General features: G+C 34.8%; 1 protein-coding gene across 1 annotated transcript; it reads left to right on the top strand.

Annotated features, from left to right (window-relative positions):
- The first annotated feature begins 851 nt into the window (after positions 1 to 851).
- On the top strand, positions 852 to 5,319 carry LOC112492393 (receptor-like protein Cf-9 homolog). Its single transcript, XM_048477130.2, has 2 exons — positions 852 to 3,633; positions 4,894 to 5,319. Exon 1 carries the CDS (start codon positions 920 to 922, stop codon positions 3,581 to 3,583), a length of 2,664 nt encoding a protein of 887 aa, XP_048333087.2. The 5' UTR covers positions 852 to 919; the 3' UTR covers positions 3,584 to 3,633; positions 4,894 to 5,319.
- Positions 5,320 to 22,465: the final 17,146 nt, after the last annotated feature.

Below are 22,465 nucleotides of genomic sequence, written 5' to 3'. Positions count from 1 at the left end.
GGGGGTAGAACCATATAGGTGAAAGCTGTTTAAACAGGACTTATGAATGGGGGTGTGCAAAAAAACCGATTAAATGGAAAACAAAATTAGCAGACTGAATAAATTAAAGAGCAAAGTAAAGGGAAGATGAGGTGGAATATTTAAATGAAGTATCCAATTGTAATTACTGAGACAGGATCGAGGATAAAGAAGAAGGAAAATAAGATTAGATATTTTTTCCTTTCATTGACTTATAAAAATAGTATTAGATATTTTATAAACTTTTATATTGATAGACTTTTTTAGAATTTATAAAATTATCAAAGACTTTTATAGATTTTTATGGACTTCATTTTAAATGATCTTGATAGACTTTTCATTGACTTATAAAAAAAAATTAGATTATTTAATATTAGAAAGTGTCATTCTTTGGGAGAGTCTACAAATTACTCGGAAAATTAACTTTTTTTATTTTATTTTATTTTTTTGGTGTTTGGGTAATTTTGAAAAGATAAAAATATGGGCCCGTTAGAAATTTAATTCTTAGGATTTAAGAAAATAAGGTGGAAAATAATTCCTTTCAAAATGGTATCGTTATAATATTTTTAGAGAAAGTGATTACAATTTTTCTAAAGACACATATTAAATTAATTACTTGCAAATTTTGAGAATATCATTACAAAGCAAACACTGAGAAGGAAACTCATTACTGGAAAATTAATTTTTGGAAAACTGTTTCATTGTCCTATTAAAATGCAGCTAACGCGCCACGCTTTTATCAATTGGATTCAGGCGGAAATTAAAAACAGAGTCAACAATCAGTCTTTTTCATAATATAATTAAAAGACAAACCTCGTAGTGCACAGATTTGCATTCATTATAAATATGTACACAGCTTACAGCTATTAACAACAAATACATTGGTAGTAGCATTTTTCTGATGGGTTGGTTTTCATTGCTATCGTTGCTTTTCTTTCTTCTTCCTTTTTCATCATTTCAGACATCGTCAAATGTTTCTTCTTCCTCCATTATTCATCATCCTTCTCCATTGTGCCATCCGTACGAGAGATCCGCTTTGATCCAATTCAAAAACTCATTTTCCGTTAATAATACCATTGCTTCTGATCCTTATGGATGTGATGGTATTGATCCTCCGACAATCTCTTGGGCCAAGAATGACGCATCAAATTGTTGTGCATGGAGAGGAGTCACGTGTGATGAAAAGGCTGGTCATGTGATCGGCCTTGATCTTTCTTGTGCCAGGCTTCAAGGAGCTTTTCATTCTAACAGCACTCTTTTCTTCCTTCGCAATCTACAGAGTCTATACCTCTCATACAATGATTTTGGAGGCTCAACAATTCCGTCTGAATTCGGTAAGTTTACCAATTTAGAGCACCTTATATTGAGTAATTCTAATTTTTCGGGGAATGTACCACCAGAAATCTCGTACCTATCCAAACTGGTTACGCTTGATCTTTCTTTGAATAATTTTCATAAACTGAATGTAGACACTTTTACCTTGAAAAGAATTGTCACAAACCTTACCAATCTTGAAGCACTTTCTATGGATCTAGTTGATATGTCCTCTGTTTCCCCTGTTGTCTTGATGAATTTGTCTTCTTCTTTGATAAACCTTACGCTCAGTTATTGCAGTCTCGGAGGGAACTTACCTGCAGATTACATTTTCCACCTACCAAAACTTGAAATGCTTTTTTTAGGTGAGAATGAGAATCTCACCGGTTCCTTGTTCCCTAAATCTAATCGGAATACTAGTAGTCCACTCAAGGAATTGGATCTTTTTGAGACTAAACTCTCAATAGATTTCCCTTATCTAATTCAAAATTTCAAGTACTCTTTGGAATATCTGTACCTCGGGAGTTGTAAAATACTAGGATGGAATCCCACTTTGCTTGCTAACCTCACTCAAATCAGTGTGTTAGATCTCTCCTCTAACAATTTCGGTGGTGAAATCCCATGGTCATCTCTGATGCATCTAGAGCGCCTCATATCATTAGATTTGTCAGACAACAACTTTACTGGCCAGCTTCCTGAAATTTCTAGTTATAACTCCACCCAACTTTCTTTCTCATATGATAACTCATCAAATAGTTTAACATCCGGCGGTCCTCTTCCGCTGGAGTTAGGAGTGCTGGACTTATCTGATAACCTACTCGACGGGAAAATTCCTGGTTGGCTGTACTCCTTAAAATCTTTGGACTATCTAGATCTTAGTAGCAACCAATTCACTGGTTACATTGAGGAATTTCAATCCCATTCCTTGGTGAGACTTAATTTAAGTAATAATAAACTCCACGGATCCCTTCCAAGCTCAATCTTTCAACAAGTGAATCTTACTTTCCTAGATCTTTCCTCAAATTCCTTGAGCGGTGATGTCGGGATAAACGACTTTTCAAAGTTAAAAAGACTGATATACCTTTCAATCTCAAAAAACCAATTGGGTGGAAAGATGCCTTCTTCAATTTGTGATCTTAATTCGCTTCAATATCTTGATTTGTCCAATAATTCTCTCATTGGGACAGTTCATCCATGTCTTGGAAATTTTAGTGTCAACTTATTAGTGTTGAATCTGCATATAAACAAGTTGCATGGCACAATTCCTCTGATATTTGCAAAGGGAAATTCATTGAGGAATCTCAACCTTAATGGAAATCAACTCGGTGGGATATTGCCGCAATCTTTGGTCAGATGTAAAAAGATGGAAATTTTAGATGTTGGAAATAACAAGATGAATGACACGTTTCCCTACTGGTTGGAATCTCTTCCAATGCTACAAGTTCTTATCTTGAGATCTAATAGATTTCATGGTTCCATAGATGTTAGTCCCAAAACTGCACTTCCTTTCCAAACGTTGCGAATCATGGACCTGTCCAACAATGAGTTCAGTGGCAATTTGCCAACAAAATATTTCAAGAATTTGTTGGCCATGATGGATGCATATTCGGACCAATTGACATACATGGGAGAAGATCAATATTATGAATCTACCATTGTTGTCATAAAAGGCTTCTTGCTTGAAATGGAGAGAATTCAAACCATGTTCACAACAATTGACTTGTCAAAAAATAATTTTGTGGGAGAGATTCCAAAATTGATCGGCAAGCTAAAGTCTCTTAAAGGGCTCAACTTTTCACATAATAAATTGACTGGTCCTATCCCATCAACATTGGAAAATTTGAGTAACCTTGAATGGTTAGACCTCTCTTGGAATGAGCTTGTTGGAGAGATTCCTCAACAATTGACAAACATGATATCTCTTGAAGTGTTAAACGTCTCAAAAAACAGATTGGTTGGACCCATACCTAGTGGCAAGCAATTCAACACATTCGACAACACTTCATACAGTGAAAATATGGGATTATGTGGATTTCCATTGTCTAAAATATGTGGCAATAATGAGGCACCACAATCTCCGACCACAAAGTTCGAAGAAGAAGGTGGTTATGGGTTTGACTGGAAGATCATCTTGGTGGGTTATGGATGTGGAATCGTGATTGGAGTATCATTGGGATATATAGTGCTTTCTAATGAAAAATTTACTCTGTTTTTGATAAAGATTGGATTCAGTAATTTACTGTATGCCTAGAAGACACTGCTTGCTTAAGTGTTTGGAGGTGCGAGAACAAATTTAGTGAGGTATGTAATTAACTATGCCTCCTGTTACAGTTTTTCTTTATTTATTTTTCTCTATAGTGTTATTAAAATTTTAGCCTTGTGAACTAGTTGGAATTGTTATTATTATTATTATTATTATTATTATATTTTTTTCCTTCTCACGATACTATTTGTTGCCTCTTGCAAATTTGCATATCCAGCCAATATAGATTGTTTTGTTTCTTTTAACAGATCATTAGTACTCTTTTTTTTTTTCTTTTTTTTTTTTTTGGGCAAACAGAATATTAAATACGCTGTATTGTAATATCTACAATGAAAATGTTAAAGGTGGGAAAAAAGTTTTAATGTAGAAAAAAAAAATTGTAGAATTTTGGAAGACATATAATATCCTCTTTGCTAAAAGTTAATATGATACTTCATTTTTTTTTTTTTTGGTTAAAATATATACTTCATTTTGAATTTTTAATTGAGGGAAAATAATATCCTTAGCTTGTTTATTTGTTACTATATGAAGATTGCATTCTGCATTAATAACTCTGTTTTCAATTGTTAAATCTAGTCGAATTATTAATTTGTATCTCCTATAATGTTGTTTCGTTTCAATTTTCCTAACAAAAACGTTTTCTTATTTACACAATTAAAGATAAATTACATTAGCCCTTCTACCTGTCTATTAATTTCGTAAATATTATGTAAAGAGAACTCCACTTTAATTATAGAAATTACAGATTAATAAAGTATTTGTTTATGCAGTTTTTTTTTTTTTTTTCCCCTCGTTATATTATTACAACAATGTGTAACCTAACGAGGAGAAAGGCATGTCTTAAACCTACAACTTCATGGATTAGACGATCAAGTAAATATATAATTTCCCCTTTGTTAAAACTATGTCTGGAAAATGTATCTTGTTAAGTGGAAGAACATGGCTCATATGCTAATCATAAAATAATTGCACATGGCACAAGCGTTTATCTTACTGAGCAATACCAAGTACACCCAACATTATTCTTCTTTTGTTTTTGTTTTTTTTTTTTTTTTCATTTTTCAGATTTTTCAAGTCCACCCAACTTATATTATTACATACATCCATTAAAAAATAGAGAGTAGGAAATTTCTTCCAATGATAATTGCAAAACCAGATGAAGAAATTAGAACTATTGAAATCAAAATGACTTTGTTTTGTGTGTTTCTTTTTTTTCCTTTTTTTTTTCTTCCAACCAAAATAGAAATAAAAAAGAAGTTTTTTGTTTTATGAACTTATAATTTTCTAATTTGTTGCAGGGGCCGAAGAAAGGTCTAAATGTCGAGATGCTGAGGTTGGAATATATATTGTGTTATATATTAATTGTTGGATGAATATTGATGATTATGGGAATTTGTTTTTTTCTTTTTCTTTTCCTAGAGGAAATTGGTGTGTTAAAGAAGTTTCGGGAAGATGGGTGTGTGTCTGTATGTTAGTGTTAAGATTTATTTTGAATTCTCAGAGAATATGTTTCCTTTCTTATTTTCATTGCTAAATCCCAAAATGAGCTTATGGTCTAACAAAGAGATAATGTGTATGTTAAGTCTGTAGTTCAATCAATTCCAGTTTATACAATTTCTGTTTTTAAGATCCCAAAACAAATATGCCAGTCTCTTAATTCGGCAATTTTTAATTACTAGTGGAGTAAAGGTGATGGTTCTTTGGCTGAAGGAAAATCTGGTCCAATCAAATGAAATGGAAGGTCTGGGTTGGTCTGGGTTTTAGGGACTTGTGTCTCTTTAATTCAGCCCCTTTAGCTTAGCAAGAATGTGTCAAATGAAATTTAATTCAGTCCTTTCAACTTTGCAAGTATATGTAAAATGAAATTGCCTAAACAATTCACACCTACATTTAAAAAAATCATGAATTTAGAAAGAATTATTATAACTAGTCCATCGAATAAAAAAATAAAACAAACAAACAAATCAACCATGGTGACAACTAGCATTTTTTAAAAACTTGTGATTACGTGGATTTCTATTGTTTAAAATGTGCTGGAATAATAATGAGGCACAACATTCTCTGTCCACATACTTCAAAAAAGAAGGTGGTCCAAATCAAACATATGGCTCTGAGTGGAAGATTATCCTTTTTTCTTCTTTTTTTCTTTTTCGTTCCTGAGATAGAGTAGACGATTGTCTTGATGGGTTGTAGATGTGTCATTGTAATTGGAGTATCAATGGGATATGTAGTGCTTTGAAATGAGAAAAGTTTCTCTGCTTTTTATAAGGACCGGGTTCAATAAATTACTGTAAAGTTAAAGGATAATGCTTTTGTCCTGCAAGAAATTTTTCTTACAAGGTTTCCAAGTTTCTATTTTTATTCTTTGTAAGTACTGTTTATATTTCAGCCTTATAGTAGGCGATAGATTTTACATAGATACAAACAGATGAAGCATTTATCTCGGTCCTTAACCGGTGCGTGGAAAATACAGGGGATTTTGAATATTGTTCAGTTTCTTTGACAATACTCAACAATATAATACATAAAGTTTCAATAATGCAAATTTGAAAAGTGAGGAAACAAGTTAGTGGCACAAAAATTACAAAATTTACAAAAAATAAAAAACCAATACCTCTCTCTACTAAAAGTTATGTATATTATATATTAAAAAAGAAGAAGCTAATTTTAAACAAATAGCTCATAACATTTTATGTACCTTTGTTTGGGGTAATTGACACTATTTGCTCTTAAACTATATCTATATTTGCAGTTTTGTAACACCCTATATTTAATGATAGATCAGTTATTCTCTGTTGATATTCTCTCCAATTTAGCTATCACACTTTGGGGGATTTTTTTGTTCAGGATTTGTCACTCTCTGCCAATATTATCCATAATTTAGTCATCGCACTTAGTAAATTTTTTTTTTTTTTTTTTAGCTTCCTAAGAAGTCACCTATCTTTAGATTACTCTTACCCGAGCACGCTTAATTTTTGAGTTTTTTTCAAACCCTTCGGAGTTCTTTCAACCATGAATCCAACCGTTTTGAAAAGGATTCAGTATTGTAATTAATTATCTTTTGATCCACACTTTGGTGATGTGGTATTAGACATCTGGTAATCTATCAGTGTTTTGCATCCACCTACATTGGTTGTCACAATTCATCCCCCTCAAGGAAGACTTTGAAAAATATTTGGTATTATAATAGTGACTATTAATCATCTCTTGATCCACATCCTAGCGATCTATCACTCTCTACCAAAGTAACAACCCATCTTTAATAGAAAATAGGTTATTCTCTGTCGATGTTCTCCTCAATTTAGCAATCACACTTGGTAGGCGATTTTTTTGGTCCGGACCCATCACTCTGCCAATATTATCCCCAATTTAGCCATCGCACTTAGTATTTTTTTTTTTTTTTTAAGGCTTCCTAAGAAATCACCTATCTTTCTGTTAGTCTTACCTAAGCACACTTAATTTCTGAGTTCTTTCAAAACCTATGGAGTTCTTTCAAATTGTGAATCCAACCGCTTTGAAAAGGATTCAGTATTACAAAAGCGACTATTAATTATCTCTTGATCCACACTCCGGTAATGTGGTATTAGGCATCTAAAAATCTATGAGTGCTTTGCATCCACCTACACTGGTTGCCACAATCTATTCCCCTCAAGGAAGGCTTTGAAAAGGATTTGGTATTATAAAAGTGACTACTAATCATCTCTTAATCCACACCCTGACGATCTGTCACTTTCTGCCAAAGTAACACCTTATCTTTAATGGCAGATTTGTTATTTTCTATTGATATTTTTCCTAATTTAGTCATCACACTTGGTAGGGGATTTTTTTTGTTCAGGACCTGTCATTCTCTGCTAATATTATCCCCAATTTAGCCATTGTACTTAGTATGATTTTTTTTTTTTTATATAGCTTTCCAATCCCCAATTTAGCCATTGCACTTAGTATGATTTTTTTTTTTTTAAGATTTTTAAGAGGTCACCTATTTTTGAATTACTCTTACCTAAGCACGCTTAATTTTTTAAGTTCTTTCAAACCTTGAGGCCAACCGCTTTCAAAAAGACTCGGTATTATAAGAGTAACTATTAACCATCTCTTGATCCACACCTTGACGATGTGGTATTAGACATCAAGTAGCATGTCAATGCTTTACATCCACCTACAGTGGTCATCACAATTAATCCTCATTGGGGATGCTTTAAAAAGGATTTTTTATTATAAGAGTGACTATGAATCATCTCTTTATCCACACATTGACAATGTGCTATTGGACACCAGGTAGTCTATCAGTGCTTTCCATCCACCCATATTGGTCATCACAATCCATCCTCCGTGGGGCCTCAGCATCTAGCATTGTGAGAGTTACTATCATTACATTTGAACCATCTCTTGATCTGCACTCGAGCAATATAGGATTGGACATTAAGCAGGATGTTAGTGCTCCACGTTCACCCACATGAGTTGACATTGGTCATCACAATCCATGTCAGGACCCGTCCAGAATTCCTCCCTGGAACCCTAGACAAGCCCTGATCCCAGGGAAATACCACCGAACCTTCCAACGGAAAATCCAGCAGCACCTCCCCTAAGGGTAGGACTTACCAAAAATTACCTGCACTGAAAACACACTTCTATATTCATCCCCTTATTCCTCCCACAATACTACAAAGTGATACCACAAACTTACAGCACTTCACAACAATAACAGCAACCCAGTGCATAAATAAAACATAAGTGTCCAGAATAGTATACAGAGCTTCATGAAGTGCTATTCAATAGAGAATACAGCAAAGATGAAAGAAATAATACAACTGAAATGAACAAGTACAAAAGTACTTCTCGAAACACGATAGCGGCGGAGAATTGGTTCACCCCGGAAGAACGTCTACCACCCCTTGCAACTACGGGAACGGAATTTAAAAACGTGAGATGCTAATCATCTCAGTGAGCGACCCTAGCTACTGAACACTTTTAATATTAATAATAATAATATAACAAATAACGGAATTTAATTAATACCAACAATTAAATAGGTAAATAAATAATAACAGTTAAAAATAATAATTCCTCTCAAAACTCTCATTAATCACTCCGTTGGAAATGTTCCCTTTTTAAAACATTTTCACAAAACCCGATATTCGTATTCCCGAAAACCAAGGGATCAAACCATTTAATAAACAATGAATAAATAAATACCCCAATATAATTATAATGTAATAAATTATAATAAATAACTTTTGAACACTTTTGGGGTCTGAAATTTTATCTGAAAAATTTACACTTGACGCACCACACCATATACTGGTGATGCCTCCGATACCCAGCGTCCTGAGCACCGACTGGAGGGGAGATTAAAGAGAGAAACTTGCAAACGGCACTTCGGTGTCCCGACAGTACCGTTGCTGAAACCGTCATCCCGGCCAAGGAGGGGGGCGGCTGTGGCCAATATCAAACTTGCCTGCCCACAGTCCAATGGCAACTCACGAGAGACATAATACTTGCGCGCTAACCGTATACATACACCAGAACACCAATACTGTATGAATGCGTCTAAAATAATTATTAAATCAATTATAACCGTACCGTTTTTCCAAAATTACCGTGGGAAATATACCAATTTTCACATTTACCATCCCACATATTTTCATTTAACAACCTGGTATGAAAACATCGATAACCAATAAAACAATAATTTTTCTCGTAATACGAGGTTCAACAAATAAAATACCGTGGGCATAATTATAAAATTAAACCACCAATTTAAACAAATATTTTCATAAAATATTTAAACCAATTATGCCCAAAAATAATATTTAAAACCACGTACAATTTATTACTGAAAATACCTTGCTCATGCATAATAATTAAAATTAAATCATAATAAAATAATTAAATTGCACCGTATGAGCATAATTCAAATATCAATTAAACACCAATTAAACATAATTAATTGCCCCAAAATATTTTTAAAGGTGGGTCACTTATCTTAAGCGCGTATATCAGCTAAGATCCTCCGCAGGATCAACTCCACTACTCGCACGCGCACCTAAAACATCCACAGTACACCAACCAAATATATTAATATTTTAATCGGGTAACTCCCAATTGGGTACCTGGGGATCGAACACAAACGACAACTAAAAATTACAAGTGATATACCGAATTGAAGCTTGAGTGATGAGGATCACAGATTCGGTCTTACTTCCCGGAGATCGGACCCGAGGTGGCTGGAATCTCACCGGAAAGCTTTCGGGATTCGACTCATCAATTCTCCCAAACCGTCACGAATTGGAGGAAAAGGACGCCAGATTTGGATTCAAGAGGTCGGAATTAGTGGATAAGAACCAGCGCTGCAACTGGGTACTCACTGGAACAGTGACTTCCGGCGAGCCACCGCGGTCATGGGCCGTTGGCTGAGATTTTTGGGGGTTTTGTAGATTGAGGGGAGAGGATTCCAACGGGACCGGCGGTGAGGCAAACGGAGGCTGGACGGCGAAGAGATCGGGGTTTGAAGATTTTCGGCACCTCGCCAGAAAATGCTCCGATCCCGGCGCGTTGGAGGGCTGGTGGCCGTGAAATTTGGTGGGTAGGCCGGAATTGAGGAGGTGGTGAGGGGTGGCTGGCGCATGTGGCTTGAAAATGGTCGAAAAAGGGTTAAACGGTGGTGGCCGGGGGTGGAGGGGAAAAATTGCCGCCGAGCTTCGCCGGCTCGGTCTGGCCACGTCCGGCGACCGACGGTCGTGAAATTTCAGGGTTCGGCTGGAAATGGGAAGGCGCTCTCGTATGGCCGGCGCATGTAGCAAGGATCGGCAGGAAAATTAGACGATTTCCGGCGGCGGGTCGTTTCTCTTTCTCTGTCTCTCCTCTCTCGCTTTCTCTCTCCTCTCCGGCGTTTTTGCCAAATAAAAGCCACCATGGTGACACTGTTCATCCACGTGGACCAATCAGGTGATGACACATGGTATTACTGTACACTTAAGCTAGATATAATAAAATATTATGGTATCCGGCGAACTTCAAACATCCATAACTTTTTAACTGGATGTCCAATTTAAGTGTGCCGCTACTCTATGAACTCGTATCAACGAGTACTTTACAACCATACAAAAGTCAAAACAAAATCACACAACAACAAAAAGTCAACTTTTGACCCACTCGGTCAACGGTCAACCTCGGTCAACGTGCACGAATTCCGATGTGATTTGGGACGGGGTGTTACAATCCACCTTTCTTATGGCCCAGCATCCTCATTGGTACATTTTTGGCTTGGCACAAACTCTGCTACTATTTGTAACACCATACCTCCACTGACAGACTTATCATTCTCTGTTGATATTGTTTTCAATTTAGCCACCGCACTCGATATGAGATTTTTTTGTTTAGAGGTTCCTTTGACATCCATCCTTGTACTGCTTTTGCTTGAGCAAGCTGAATTTTAGAATTTTTTCGAACACTAAAGCCAACAACTCTAAAAAGGATTCAACATTGAGAGAGTGACTATTATTATATTTGAACCATCCTATGATTCACAACCTAGCGTTATGGGATTGGACACCAAGTAACATGCTAATACTTTGTACCTGCTCACACTGTTTGTCATAGGTTTAGTCCTTGAATTTTTTTTCTTGGCACTTTAGTACCTAAATTTCATATTTTAGTGCCCTATGATCCTTAAACTAATTTTTAGCAATTTTGAGACATGTAGTACTCTTACTATAACAATTTTGGTCCTTAAACTTTTTTTTTAATTAAAATTTTTAGCAATTTCAAAACATGCAATACACTTATTGTAGTAGAAAACAATAAAATTAGAAAGTTAAACAACCTCAAAAGATCTCTTCATCTTGCATTACTTGAACATAATAAAACTGTAAAAATAGATAAAAACAAATAATTTAAAGACCAAAATGCATCAAAAACTAAAGTTTAAAAACCAAAGTACTTAAAAAAAAAAAAAATTCCAAGGACCAAAGTGCAATTATAGATATAGTTCAAGCATTAATCCAATTAGCCTATTTTTTAATGTATGCATACACTTCCTTTTGACATATAAAGCTTTATTTATTTAAATTCCTCAAAAATTCGTTGTAGCAAGTTTGCATTTCAATCATCGGAGTGTTGTTTGGTTTTTATTCTTCCTAATAAAAAGTAAAATCTAATTGCCTCCAATTATTTGGTTGTTTAGTACTCCATATATATATGCAAAATTGATTAACTAGATTTCTAATTGGATTTCTCGAAAGGCAGGCCCAGCTAGTATAACATTTTTTGTTTTTAATCTATGCATAATATATACTTTATCTATTTTTTTATATTTATACTCTATTTAATTAAAAAAAATACTCTATTTAATTAAAAAAATCAAAATTCTAATTATTATATTTTAGATTAGAACACATTGCTATTTCTATTTGTTTCTAAGTTTATGTGATAATTCTCATAAATATAGTATGGTATATGGTTTATCATATTTCTCAATTTATTTTTAATGATGATTACCATAAATAACTAATAAAAATGTAATTACCTGATACATTTGTTGCTGTAATTTTTTTCTCAATTATTTTCGTATGTTTTGGTTTAGCTTTTATATTTCTTGTTATTTTATGGAACATTTGTTCATTAATATATTATGCTTAAAGGGAAAAAAAAGTGATTGTACATAAAATAAAAAGTAAGTATACATTAAAAATTTTGACTAGAAATCCTATAAGGAAAAAATAAATATGAGAGAGAAAAAAATGTATAAAATACATTAAAATCTAATCTTTTAACCACAAAGATAAATTGGAACTGTAATCAAATTGATATTAATGTCCATGGCAGAAATTTTTCTTTTTCCCCCCGACAATAATTTGCCCAAACTAAAAACCAACCATGTTACCAAATAATAACTAATTAAGTAATTGGCTTTGCATATCATTAATGACATCATCCTATCTGTTTATATGTGGTATATCTTATTTCCAAAATTCTGTCCCCAATCTTATCCCACTAATAAAAAATTGATATTTCATTTAAAATGCCAAGCACATATATTTTCACATTTTTCCATCATTCTCTGTTAACTTACACTGACAGGCTAAGCTTTCTTGTAAATACAAAATACTAATTGGATCCCAAATTATTAAAATTTTAAAATAAATCTTATATCATTCTTCTTTTTTTCTTTTTCCTTGTTTAATTTCTTGTGCAATTTTTACCATACTTCTCTCTTTCAATCATAACTTTTTATATTTTTTTAATTATTATTATACCAATCAGGCCCACCTCATGAAAGTTTTAAAAGAAGCCCTATTTCTTTTTCTTTTTTTTTAATTTCTTGTGCAATTCCGTTGCCATTCTTCTCTCCTTCAACCCATAACCTTTTTTATACTTTTTTTAATTATTATTATTTTTTCTACTGTGCGGCAACAGCAGCCATTAAGGCTTCTTTTTCTATTTTTCGTTCAACCATACACACCGCAGCAACTTCTTTCTCTCTTTTTTTCTATCGTGAGGCACTGCAGCAACCATCAAAGCATCTTTGTCGTCTTGTGTTTAGCAAAGCCTCTATCATCGTACCTATTATCACAAAAAATAAAAATAAATAAAAAGATACCTTCTCTATTCATTATCATAGTAGTTTTCGATAAGTGATTATTACTCTCTTCATTAACATTCTTGACTATCTGTGTGAGTAAGTTAATGTAATTATTACATTCAATATTGATTTCAATTTTATTTATATAATATTCAATTTCAATAGTAAAAAAAAACATATAAAATTCAATTATATACATATTCATTTATATGCTTTGTTTCTATTAACAGAGGGTTTAGAATATGATATTACATTCTTGCTATATTCTAATATTTTATAATAAGTTAAAATATTCCAGGGTTCAAAATATTATTCTTTTTTTTTTTTTTTTGCTTTAGTATTATATTTTCTTTTAATATGATTAAGCTTGTCATCTAATATATATATATATATATACAGTTAGCTTTAATTTTTATGATTCACATTTTTTTTATAATATTTAATTACAGTACTGAAGATCATGGATAATGATAGTTATGTGGGCAAAGATATTAATATGTCATTGGAAGATAAAGATAAAAAAGATGAAGGAAACATAACTGGTTAAGAAAAATAGAAGCGATTCATTCTAAAATTTTGGATGAAATGATACCAAAAGTTGGAATGAAATTTGAAAGTGAAGATGAAGCTTATAACTTTTATAATACTTATGCTAACAAGGTTGGTTTTGGCATTCAAAGGAGTAAGGGACATAAAGATCACAGTGGAAAGATGAAAAATAAAACTTTTTGTTGTTGTTGTGAAGGCTTTCGGGAAAAAGATAAACGAAATATTAATGTCATATCTCATCGTGTTGAAACAAGATTTGATTGTTTGGCTGGAATGAAAATAAATTTGGAATCAGACTGGTAAATATTGTATTACTAATTTCATTGCCCAACATACACATGTGACATCAACTCCTAGTAAAAGCCATTTGCATAGGTCTCAGAGGAAGTTAACTTTTGTCCAAGCAACCGAAATAGATCTAACTAATAGTTCAAGAGTTGCTCCTAAAGCAAGTTTGGAGTTAATGGCTAAGCAAGTAGGTGGATATGAAAATCTTGGATTTGTTCGTGATGATTACAAGAATTACTTGAAAATGAAAAGAACAATGCAAATGAAAGTAGGAAAGACAGGTGGTGTTTTGGAATATTTATAGTCTATGTAATTGGAAGATCCTTACCTTTTTTTATGCAATACAAGTGGATCAAGATGATTTGGTAAGTAATATTTTCTGGGCAGATGCAAAAATGATGATTGCGTACTCTGATTTTGGTGACGTAGTTAGCTTTGATACAACTTATAGGAAAAATCAAAGTGGTCGACCTTTTGCTATGTTTCTAGAGGTGAACCACCATAAGCAAACTACTATATTTGGAGCTGCATTATTATATGATGAAAGTGCTAAGACATTTATCTGGTTGTTTGATACTTGTGTAAAAGCAATTTTAGGTAAAAAACCAAAAACTATTCTTACTGACCAAGATCCAGCAATGGCAAAAGCATGAGCTTCTCAATGGCCAGAAACATGTCACCGGTTATGTATATGGCACTTGTCAGGACCCGTTCAAGATTTCTCACCGAAACCCTAGACAAGCCCCGATCGCAGGGAGAACCCTATCGGACCCTCCAATGGAAAATCTGGTAGAACCTCCCCTAAGGGTTGAACTTACCACAAATTCCCTGCACAGAAAATACACTTCTATATACACCACCTTATTCCTCCCACCTTACTACAAGTATTACCACAAATTTCAACACTTCAATCATTAACAGAGAACCAGTGCATAATTAAATAAATAAATGTCCAAATAGTACACAGAGCAGTATCAACTACAATTGAATATGAAATTTAATACAATACAAGATAAAAAGAAATAACACAAGATAGAAAGGAAGGAAAAGCCTCTTGGACTTTCGGCAAAGAGCCAAGACATCGAGCTCACCACGGACGATCAACGTGACACTAATCTGAACCTAAGGGAATGAAATTTATGTCAGGACCCGTCCAGAATTCCTTCCCCGGAACCCTAGACAAGCCCTGATCCCAGGGAAACCCTACCGAACCCTCCAACGGAAAATCCGGCAAAGCCTCCCCTAAGGGATTTACTTACCACAAATTATCTGCACTGAAAACACACTTCTAAAAACATCCCCTTATTCCTCCCACAATACTACAAATTGATTCCACAAATTGCAGCACTTCAAAAAAAAACAACAGCAGCAACCCAGTGCATAAAGAACAACCACACGTCCAATACAGTATACAGAGCATTATACAGATAAATGTAGAATTTATAAAATGACAGATAAGAAGTAATACAAGATAGAGAGGAAAAAGGGAAGAAAAACTTCTTGACCCTTCGGCAACGAACTGAGACGTTGGGATCGCCCCGGACAATCAACGTCTCCAACCTGGACCTAGGGGAACGGAATTTAAGAGTGTGAGATGCTAATCATCTCAGTGAGTGACCCTATCTACTATACAATATAATAATATACCAAATAAAAGGATTTAATAAATCAATACTGAACAATTAATTAATTAAATAAATAAACAATTGAAGTAATACTTTCTCTCAAAACCCTCACTATTCACTCCGTTGGAAATGTTTCCCTTTTAAAACTTTTTCACAAAACCCGATATTTGTACTTCCTGAAAACCAAGACATCAATTAATTCATTAAATATCAAATAGAATATAATAAGTCAAGTATCCGACAATTTTAATTTAAAGGAAATTAATTTATTGAATAATTAAGTAAAGAGAAAATTAAATCAATTTAAGATCCCCAACCAAATAAATACCAGAACAGTAATAATTATATTTTTAATTCCCATACAGTTTCAAAACATTTTATTTTTAAAACACAGTTCTGAAATCATTTGATGCACCCACTAATACCAATGGCGCCAACAGTACCCAGCGTCCCAAGGTACCGCCAGACAGGAGGTTATAGAAAGAAACTGGCATACGGTCGCGTGGCATCCCACTGCGCCGCTGCTAACCTGGTGTCCCGGCCATGGGGGGTGGCCTACCCTCATCTGATGGCAACCACAAGACAACCTCATAATATCACCTGCGCGCTACTTACACCCACCTGCGTGCTAATCATAATATCACCTGCGCGCTACTCACACCCACCTGCGCGCTAATCATCTCCGTGTGCACAATATCCATATCACATATAAACAGAACACCAGTACGTGCACGGTGCATCTAAAAATCATAAAATTCACAAATTTAAATTATAACAAATTTCACATTTTGCATAAACACAGCGGGTATAGTCCATCCTCTTGAATCCAGAAATTCTCCACAATTTCTTTATAATCAATACCATAAATTCCATGATTTTCAAATCCACCAACATAACCAAATATTTTTCTTGAAATATTTGAAAATCAAATCGTGCCCAATTTAATATTAAAACCACACCAATTTCAAAATCCTCAAAACCATAAAATAATTTCACATGGCATAAATTTATATAATGCACATTTTCTTAAATCCAATAATTTCACCAATAATTCCACAATAAATCAAATAATTATTTGGCACATAGGAATTAAATTCCAAATATTTAAATCACAAATAATATATTCACCAATTAAATTTCCAAAATTAATTTGAAGGTGGGTCACTCACCTGGAGCACGCAATTAACCCATGATCCACCACGGGATCAATTCTACAACTCACCGGTGCTCCTAGAACAAAATTCACAGACAGTCAAATAAAATAATATTTTATTCGGGTAAATAATACCCGGTACCCGGGGGGTTCAAACACAAACTTTAACCAAAATAGGCGAATGATATACCGAATCGAAGCTCGTGGAACGAGGAGTGCATTACCGGTCTCCATCGACCCCAATTCCGCCGGAGGTGGCCAGAATTTGGTTGGGAAGCTTCGGCCGATTTTGATCTTGAGGGATCTTTCAAACGGTGGGGATTTTGGGCAAACTAACCCCGGAAATGGACTCAGAGGGGTCGAAAATGGTGGGATAAAGGTATGGGACGAGCTGGGTTGGTCGGAAACGGCGAGAATCGCCGGAAAAACATAACCGGCCGCCGCCGGCTTCACCGGCCCGATCTGGGCGCGTCCGGTGGCGACAGGCCGGGAAATTTGGTGGCTGAGGTCGCGAGGTGGTGTGCTTGGACGGTGGCCGGCGCGTGTGGACTATGGGTGGCCGGAAAAAGTGCAGCAAGGAGAGAGAGAGGGACGGCCGGTGGGAGAAAAAAAACTGTGCGTTTTTGTGTTTTGGTGCTTGGGGAAGAAGAAGGAAAAAAAAAAGGAAAAAAGAAAAGAAAAATAAAAAAAGGAAATGGTGTTTTCCCACGTGGGGAAACGAAAAGAAAAAGAAAAAGAAAAGGGAAAATAAAACAAATAAATTCAAATTAATTAAATAAAAATATTATTATTTAAAATAATAATAAAAATAATTTGATTTTACACATGGTTGACATGTAGCATTTCACCATGGTGACACATGGTCACCTTCAGTAAGTCACACATGGCACATCGTTATGCGTGTAAAAATAATATTAAAATAATACAGTATTTGAAAAACTCTACAGGTCCGTAACTTTCAAACCACATGTCCAAATCGGACGTGCCGCCAATCTACGGACTCGTATCGACGAGCACTTCACAACCATACATGAGTCAATGCTCAACCTTGCATGAATAAAAAGTCAACTCCGGCACCCCTTGGACAGTTTGGACCCCAACTTGTTTTGCTCATAACTTTTAAACCGTAGCTCCGTTTTCAACGTGCTACCAGTCTACGAACTTGTGCCAACGTGTACTTCGTAACGGTACCTCAGTCAACCTAGAATTCCAACCGGGTCAAAAAGTCAAAATTTGACCCCTTCGGTCAACGGTCAACAGTCAACCTCGGTCAACGTGCAAAAATTCCGACATGGTTCGGGACGGGGTGTTACAATTTAAAAAGGTGAGATGCTAACCATCTCAGTGAGTGACCTAATCTACTAATCAGGGAAATAAATAATAATAATATAACAACAAAATAAACTTGATTAATCAATAATAAATAAGTAAGTAATTGATTATTAAGTATTTGGAAATAATATTTTCTCTCAAAACCCTTACGATTCAATCAGTTTGAAATGTTCCCTTTTTAAAACGTTTCATAAAACCCGATATTTTAAACCTCAAAATCCAGAATGTATTTAATTAAAAGGCAATAAACTAATAATCCAAAATTTATAGTGAGAGCTCAAAAATATAAAAAATAATGCTAATAACAAATATTAAATTATAATTAAGGTATCATAACAAATAATACAAAATCATAATAAAATTTATATTAAAATGATCCAGGGAATATTTAAATAAATAAAGTAAGTCAATTTCTTTCTAAAATAAATATTTAAAATAATCTAAAATATCCGTTTAAAATATAAGTTAAAAATAAAATAAACCGATAAATTTTATAGAATTTAATTTGAAATACCAAAACAATTTAATTTATAAAGCACTATTAAATACACTTTAATTTAAATAAATTTCTAAAATAAAAATCACATCATGAAAACCATTTGATGCATCCACTATATACCAGTGTTGCCCACGGTACCCAGCGTCCCGAGGCACCCAGTGTCCCGAGCACCGACAGTGTCAGGATCTGTCCAAAATTCCTCATCGAAACCCTAGACAAGCCTTGATCCCAGAGAAACCCTACCGGACCCTCCAATGAAAAATCCGGCAGAACCTCTCCTAAAGGTTGGACTTACCACAAAATTCCCTACATAGAAAACACATTCCAATAAACACCACCTTATTCCTCCCATCTTACTACAATTTATTTCCATAAATTTATAGTACTCCAAAATAATAACAGGGAATCAATGCAGTATTTAATAAAATGTGTCCAATACAGTATACAGAACATTATACAAATAAATATGAAATTAATACAATGTCAAATAAAGAAGTAGTACAAGATGAGGAGGAAAAAAGGAGAAAATGCTTCTTGGATTTTCGGCAATGAACTGAGACGTCGAGCTCACCCCGGACGGTCAACGTCTCCCAATCCTTGTACCTAGGGGAACGGAATTTAGAAATATGAGATGGTAATCATCTCAGTGAATGACCCTATCTACTGTACAATTATAATAGTAACGATAATTATAGCATATTTGATTAATTAAGAATAAATAAGTAAATAAATAATAATTAATTGAAAATAATATTTTCTCTCAAAACCCTTACTATTCATTCCGTTGGAAAGGTTCCCCTTTTAAAACTTTTTCGCAAAACCCAATCTTTTATGCCCCAAAAATCAAGGAATAACTAATTTAATAAATAATTAAATGTAATGAAATATAATAAAATAAATTTAGAATACTTGCATTAAAGAAATATAAAATAAAGGAAAAAATTCAATATATAATTCATAAAATTTGATTTAATAAATCAAAATAAACAGTATCAAAAATATAATTTAAATAATTACAAACAATCATGTAAAATAGGTGGCAGAAAAATACTATAATATTCATTTTGAAATATTCAACCAATCTATATAATATTATTATGGCAAGATGCATTTTAAAAATATTAATTTAAAATAAATGACATAAAATATGAATAATTATATCTTAGAAAATACTAATTAGAAATAGGTGACAAAACAAATTAAATTCATTTAATTTAAATGCTGCTTTAAAACTTTAAAATTTGAAATTTACATCTAAAAAATAATACTTAACGCACCACACTATATACCAGTGATGCCCTATGATACCCAGCGTCCCGAGCACCGTCTGGCGGGAGGTTAAAAAGAGAAACTTGCATACGGTCACTTCGGTGTCCCGACCGCGCCTATCAGGATCCGCCCAGAATTCCTTCCCCGGAACCCTAGACAAGCCCTGATCCTAGGGAAATACCACCGAACCTTCCAACGGAAAATCCGGCAGCACCTCCCCTAAGGGTAGGACTAACCAAAAATTACCTGCACTGAAAACACACTTCTAAAAACATCCCCTTATTCCTCCCACAATACTACAAATTGATTCCACAAATTGTAGCACATCGAAAGAAACAACAGCAGCAACCCAGTGCATAAATAAAAATTACACGTCCAATACAGTATACAGAGCATTATACAGATAAATGTGGAATTTATAAAATGACAGATAAAGAAAACAATACAAGATAGAGAGGAAAAAGGGAAGAAAACTTCTTGAACCTTTGGCAACGAACTGAGACGTTGGGCTCGTCCCGGACAATCAACGTCTCCAACCTAGGCCTAGGGGAACGAAATTTAAGAGTGTGAGATGCTAATCATCGCAGTGAATGGCCCTAACTACTGAACACCTTTAGTGATAATAAAATAATATTAATAGCAATTAAGGAATAGAACAAATACCAACAATTAATAAATAAATAATAACTGTTGGAAATAATAATTTCCCTCAAAATTCTCACCAATCACTCCGTTTGAAATGTTCCCTTTTTAAAACAATTTCACAAAACCCAATGCACATACCTCCCGAAAACCAAGGGATTAAACCATTTGATAAACAATAATAAATAAATACATACCCCAATATATAATTAAAATGTAATAAATTATAGTAAATAATTTTTGAACACCTTTGGGGTTTAAAACATTATTTGCAATTTACACCGACGCACCACACCATATACCGGTGATGCCCTCCGATACCCAGCGTCCCGAGCACCGACTGGCGGGGGGTTAAAGAGAGAAACCTGCAATGGCACTTCGGCGTCCCGACAGTACCGCTGCTGAAACCATCAACCCGGCCAAGGAGGGGGGCGGCTGTGCACAACAACAAACTTGCCTGCCTACGGTCCAATGGCAACTCACGGGTGAAGTAATAACCGCGCGCTAAACCACATAGTACCTGCGCGCTACCACGTGTCCATACACCATACACCAGAACACCAATACTGTATGAGTGCGTCTAAAAATAAACATTATTAACCAACCGTACCGTTTTTCCAAAAACTACCGTGGGAAATACATTAAATTCTCACACTTACCATCCCACATATTTTTATTTAATAAACCGGTACGAAACATTGATAACCAACAAACAACAACTTTCTCGAAGTACGAGATGCAACCATAAAAATACCGTGGGCATAATTTATAAAATTTAAACAAATATTTTCGTAAAATATTTAACCCAATTATGCCCGAAAAATTAATACTGAAAACCACGTACAAATACTACCGAAACATACTATGCTCATGCATAATAAATAAATTAAACCACAATAAACCATAATTAAATCGCACCACATGAGCATAATTTAAATACCAATTAAACATAATTAATTGCCCAAAAATGATATAAAATCCAGACACAATTAATTACTGAAAATACTTGCTCATGTGTAATAAATACCATTTAATCATAATAAAATAATAATCGGGAATTTCTAATGACCCCAAAATTTCATTCAGCACCAATGGGTAAATATATATATAAAATAATATTTTTCCCGATTGTATTTAAAATACGCCACATGAGCACAATTTACAGATATCAATTTAACACCACATAAATATAATTAATTACCCAAAAATATTTTTAAAGGTGGGTCACTCACCTGGAACACGCAATTAAACCATGATCCACCATGGGATCAATTCCACGGCTCACCGGTGCTCCTAGAACAAAATTCACACACAGTCAAATAAATTAATATTTTAATCGGATAAATAATACCCGGTACCTGGGGGGTCAAACACAAACGTTATCCAAAATAGGCGAATAATATACCGAATCGAAGCTTGAGCGACGAGGATTACAAATCCGGTTTCCATCGACCCCAATTCCGCCGAAGGTGGCCGGAATTTGGCTGGAAAGCTTCGGCCGGTTTTCAATTCCCCGTATCTCGCAAACCGCTTCGAATGTTTGAGATTGGAGGCCATTTTTGGACTCAGAGGACCCAAAATAGGGGGAGAGGAGGCTTAATTCGGACTGGACTGGCCGGAATACGGCGAAATCGCCGGAAACATTTCCACCCGCCGCCGCGACTTCGCCGGCCCGATCTGGGCACGTCGCCGGCCCGCCGGTCGCCAAATTTGGCTGGTGAGCTCACCGGCTTGTGGGCTTGGACGGTGGCCGGCGCGTGCGTGGTTCCGGCGGCCGGAAAAAGTGCAGCAGGGAGAGAGAGAGGGACGGGCGGTGGGAGAAATCTGTGTGTGTTTTGGTCTCTGTCGGGCTCGGGGAAGAAGAAGGAAAGGAAGGGAAAATAAAAAAGAAAAAAAAAAGAAAGAAAAAGGTGTTTTCCCACGTGGGGAAAAG

This window comes from Ziziphus jujuba, chromosome 3 (genome assembly GCF_031755915.1).
Source record: "Ziziphus jujuba cultivar Dongzao chromosome 3, ASM3175591v1".
In the NCBI taxonomy this organism is placed as follows: Eukaryota; Viridiplantae; Streptophyta; class Magnoliopsida; order Rosales; family Rhamnaceae; genus Ziziphus; species Ziziphus jujuba.
The sequence above is the reverse complement of the archived record's forward strand: the minus strand, read 5'-3'. Positions and strand labels throughout refer to the sequence as shown.

What these genes read in the sequence shown, in the direction of transcription:
- LOC112492393 (XM_048477130.2), top strand. Translation starts at nt 920, where the DNA reads ATGGGTTGGTTTTCATTGCTATCGTTGCTTTTCTTTCTTCTTCCTTTT.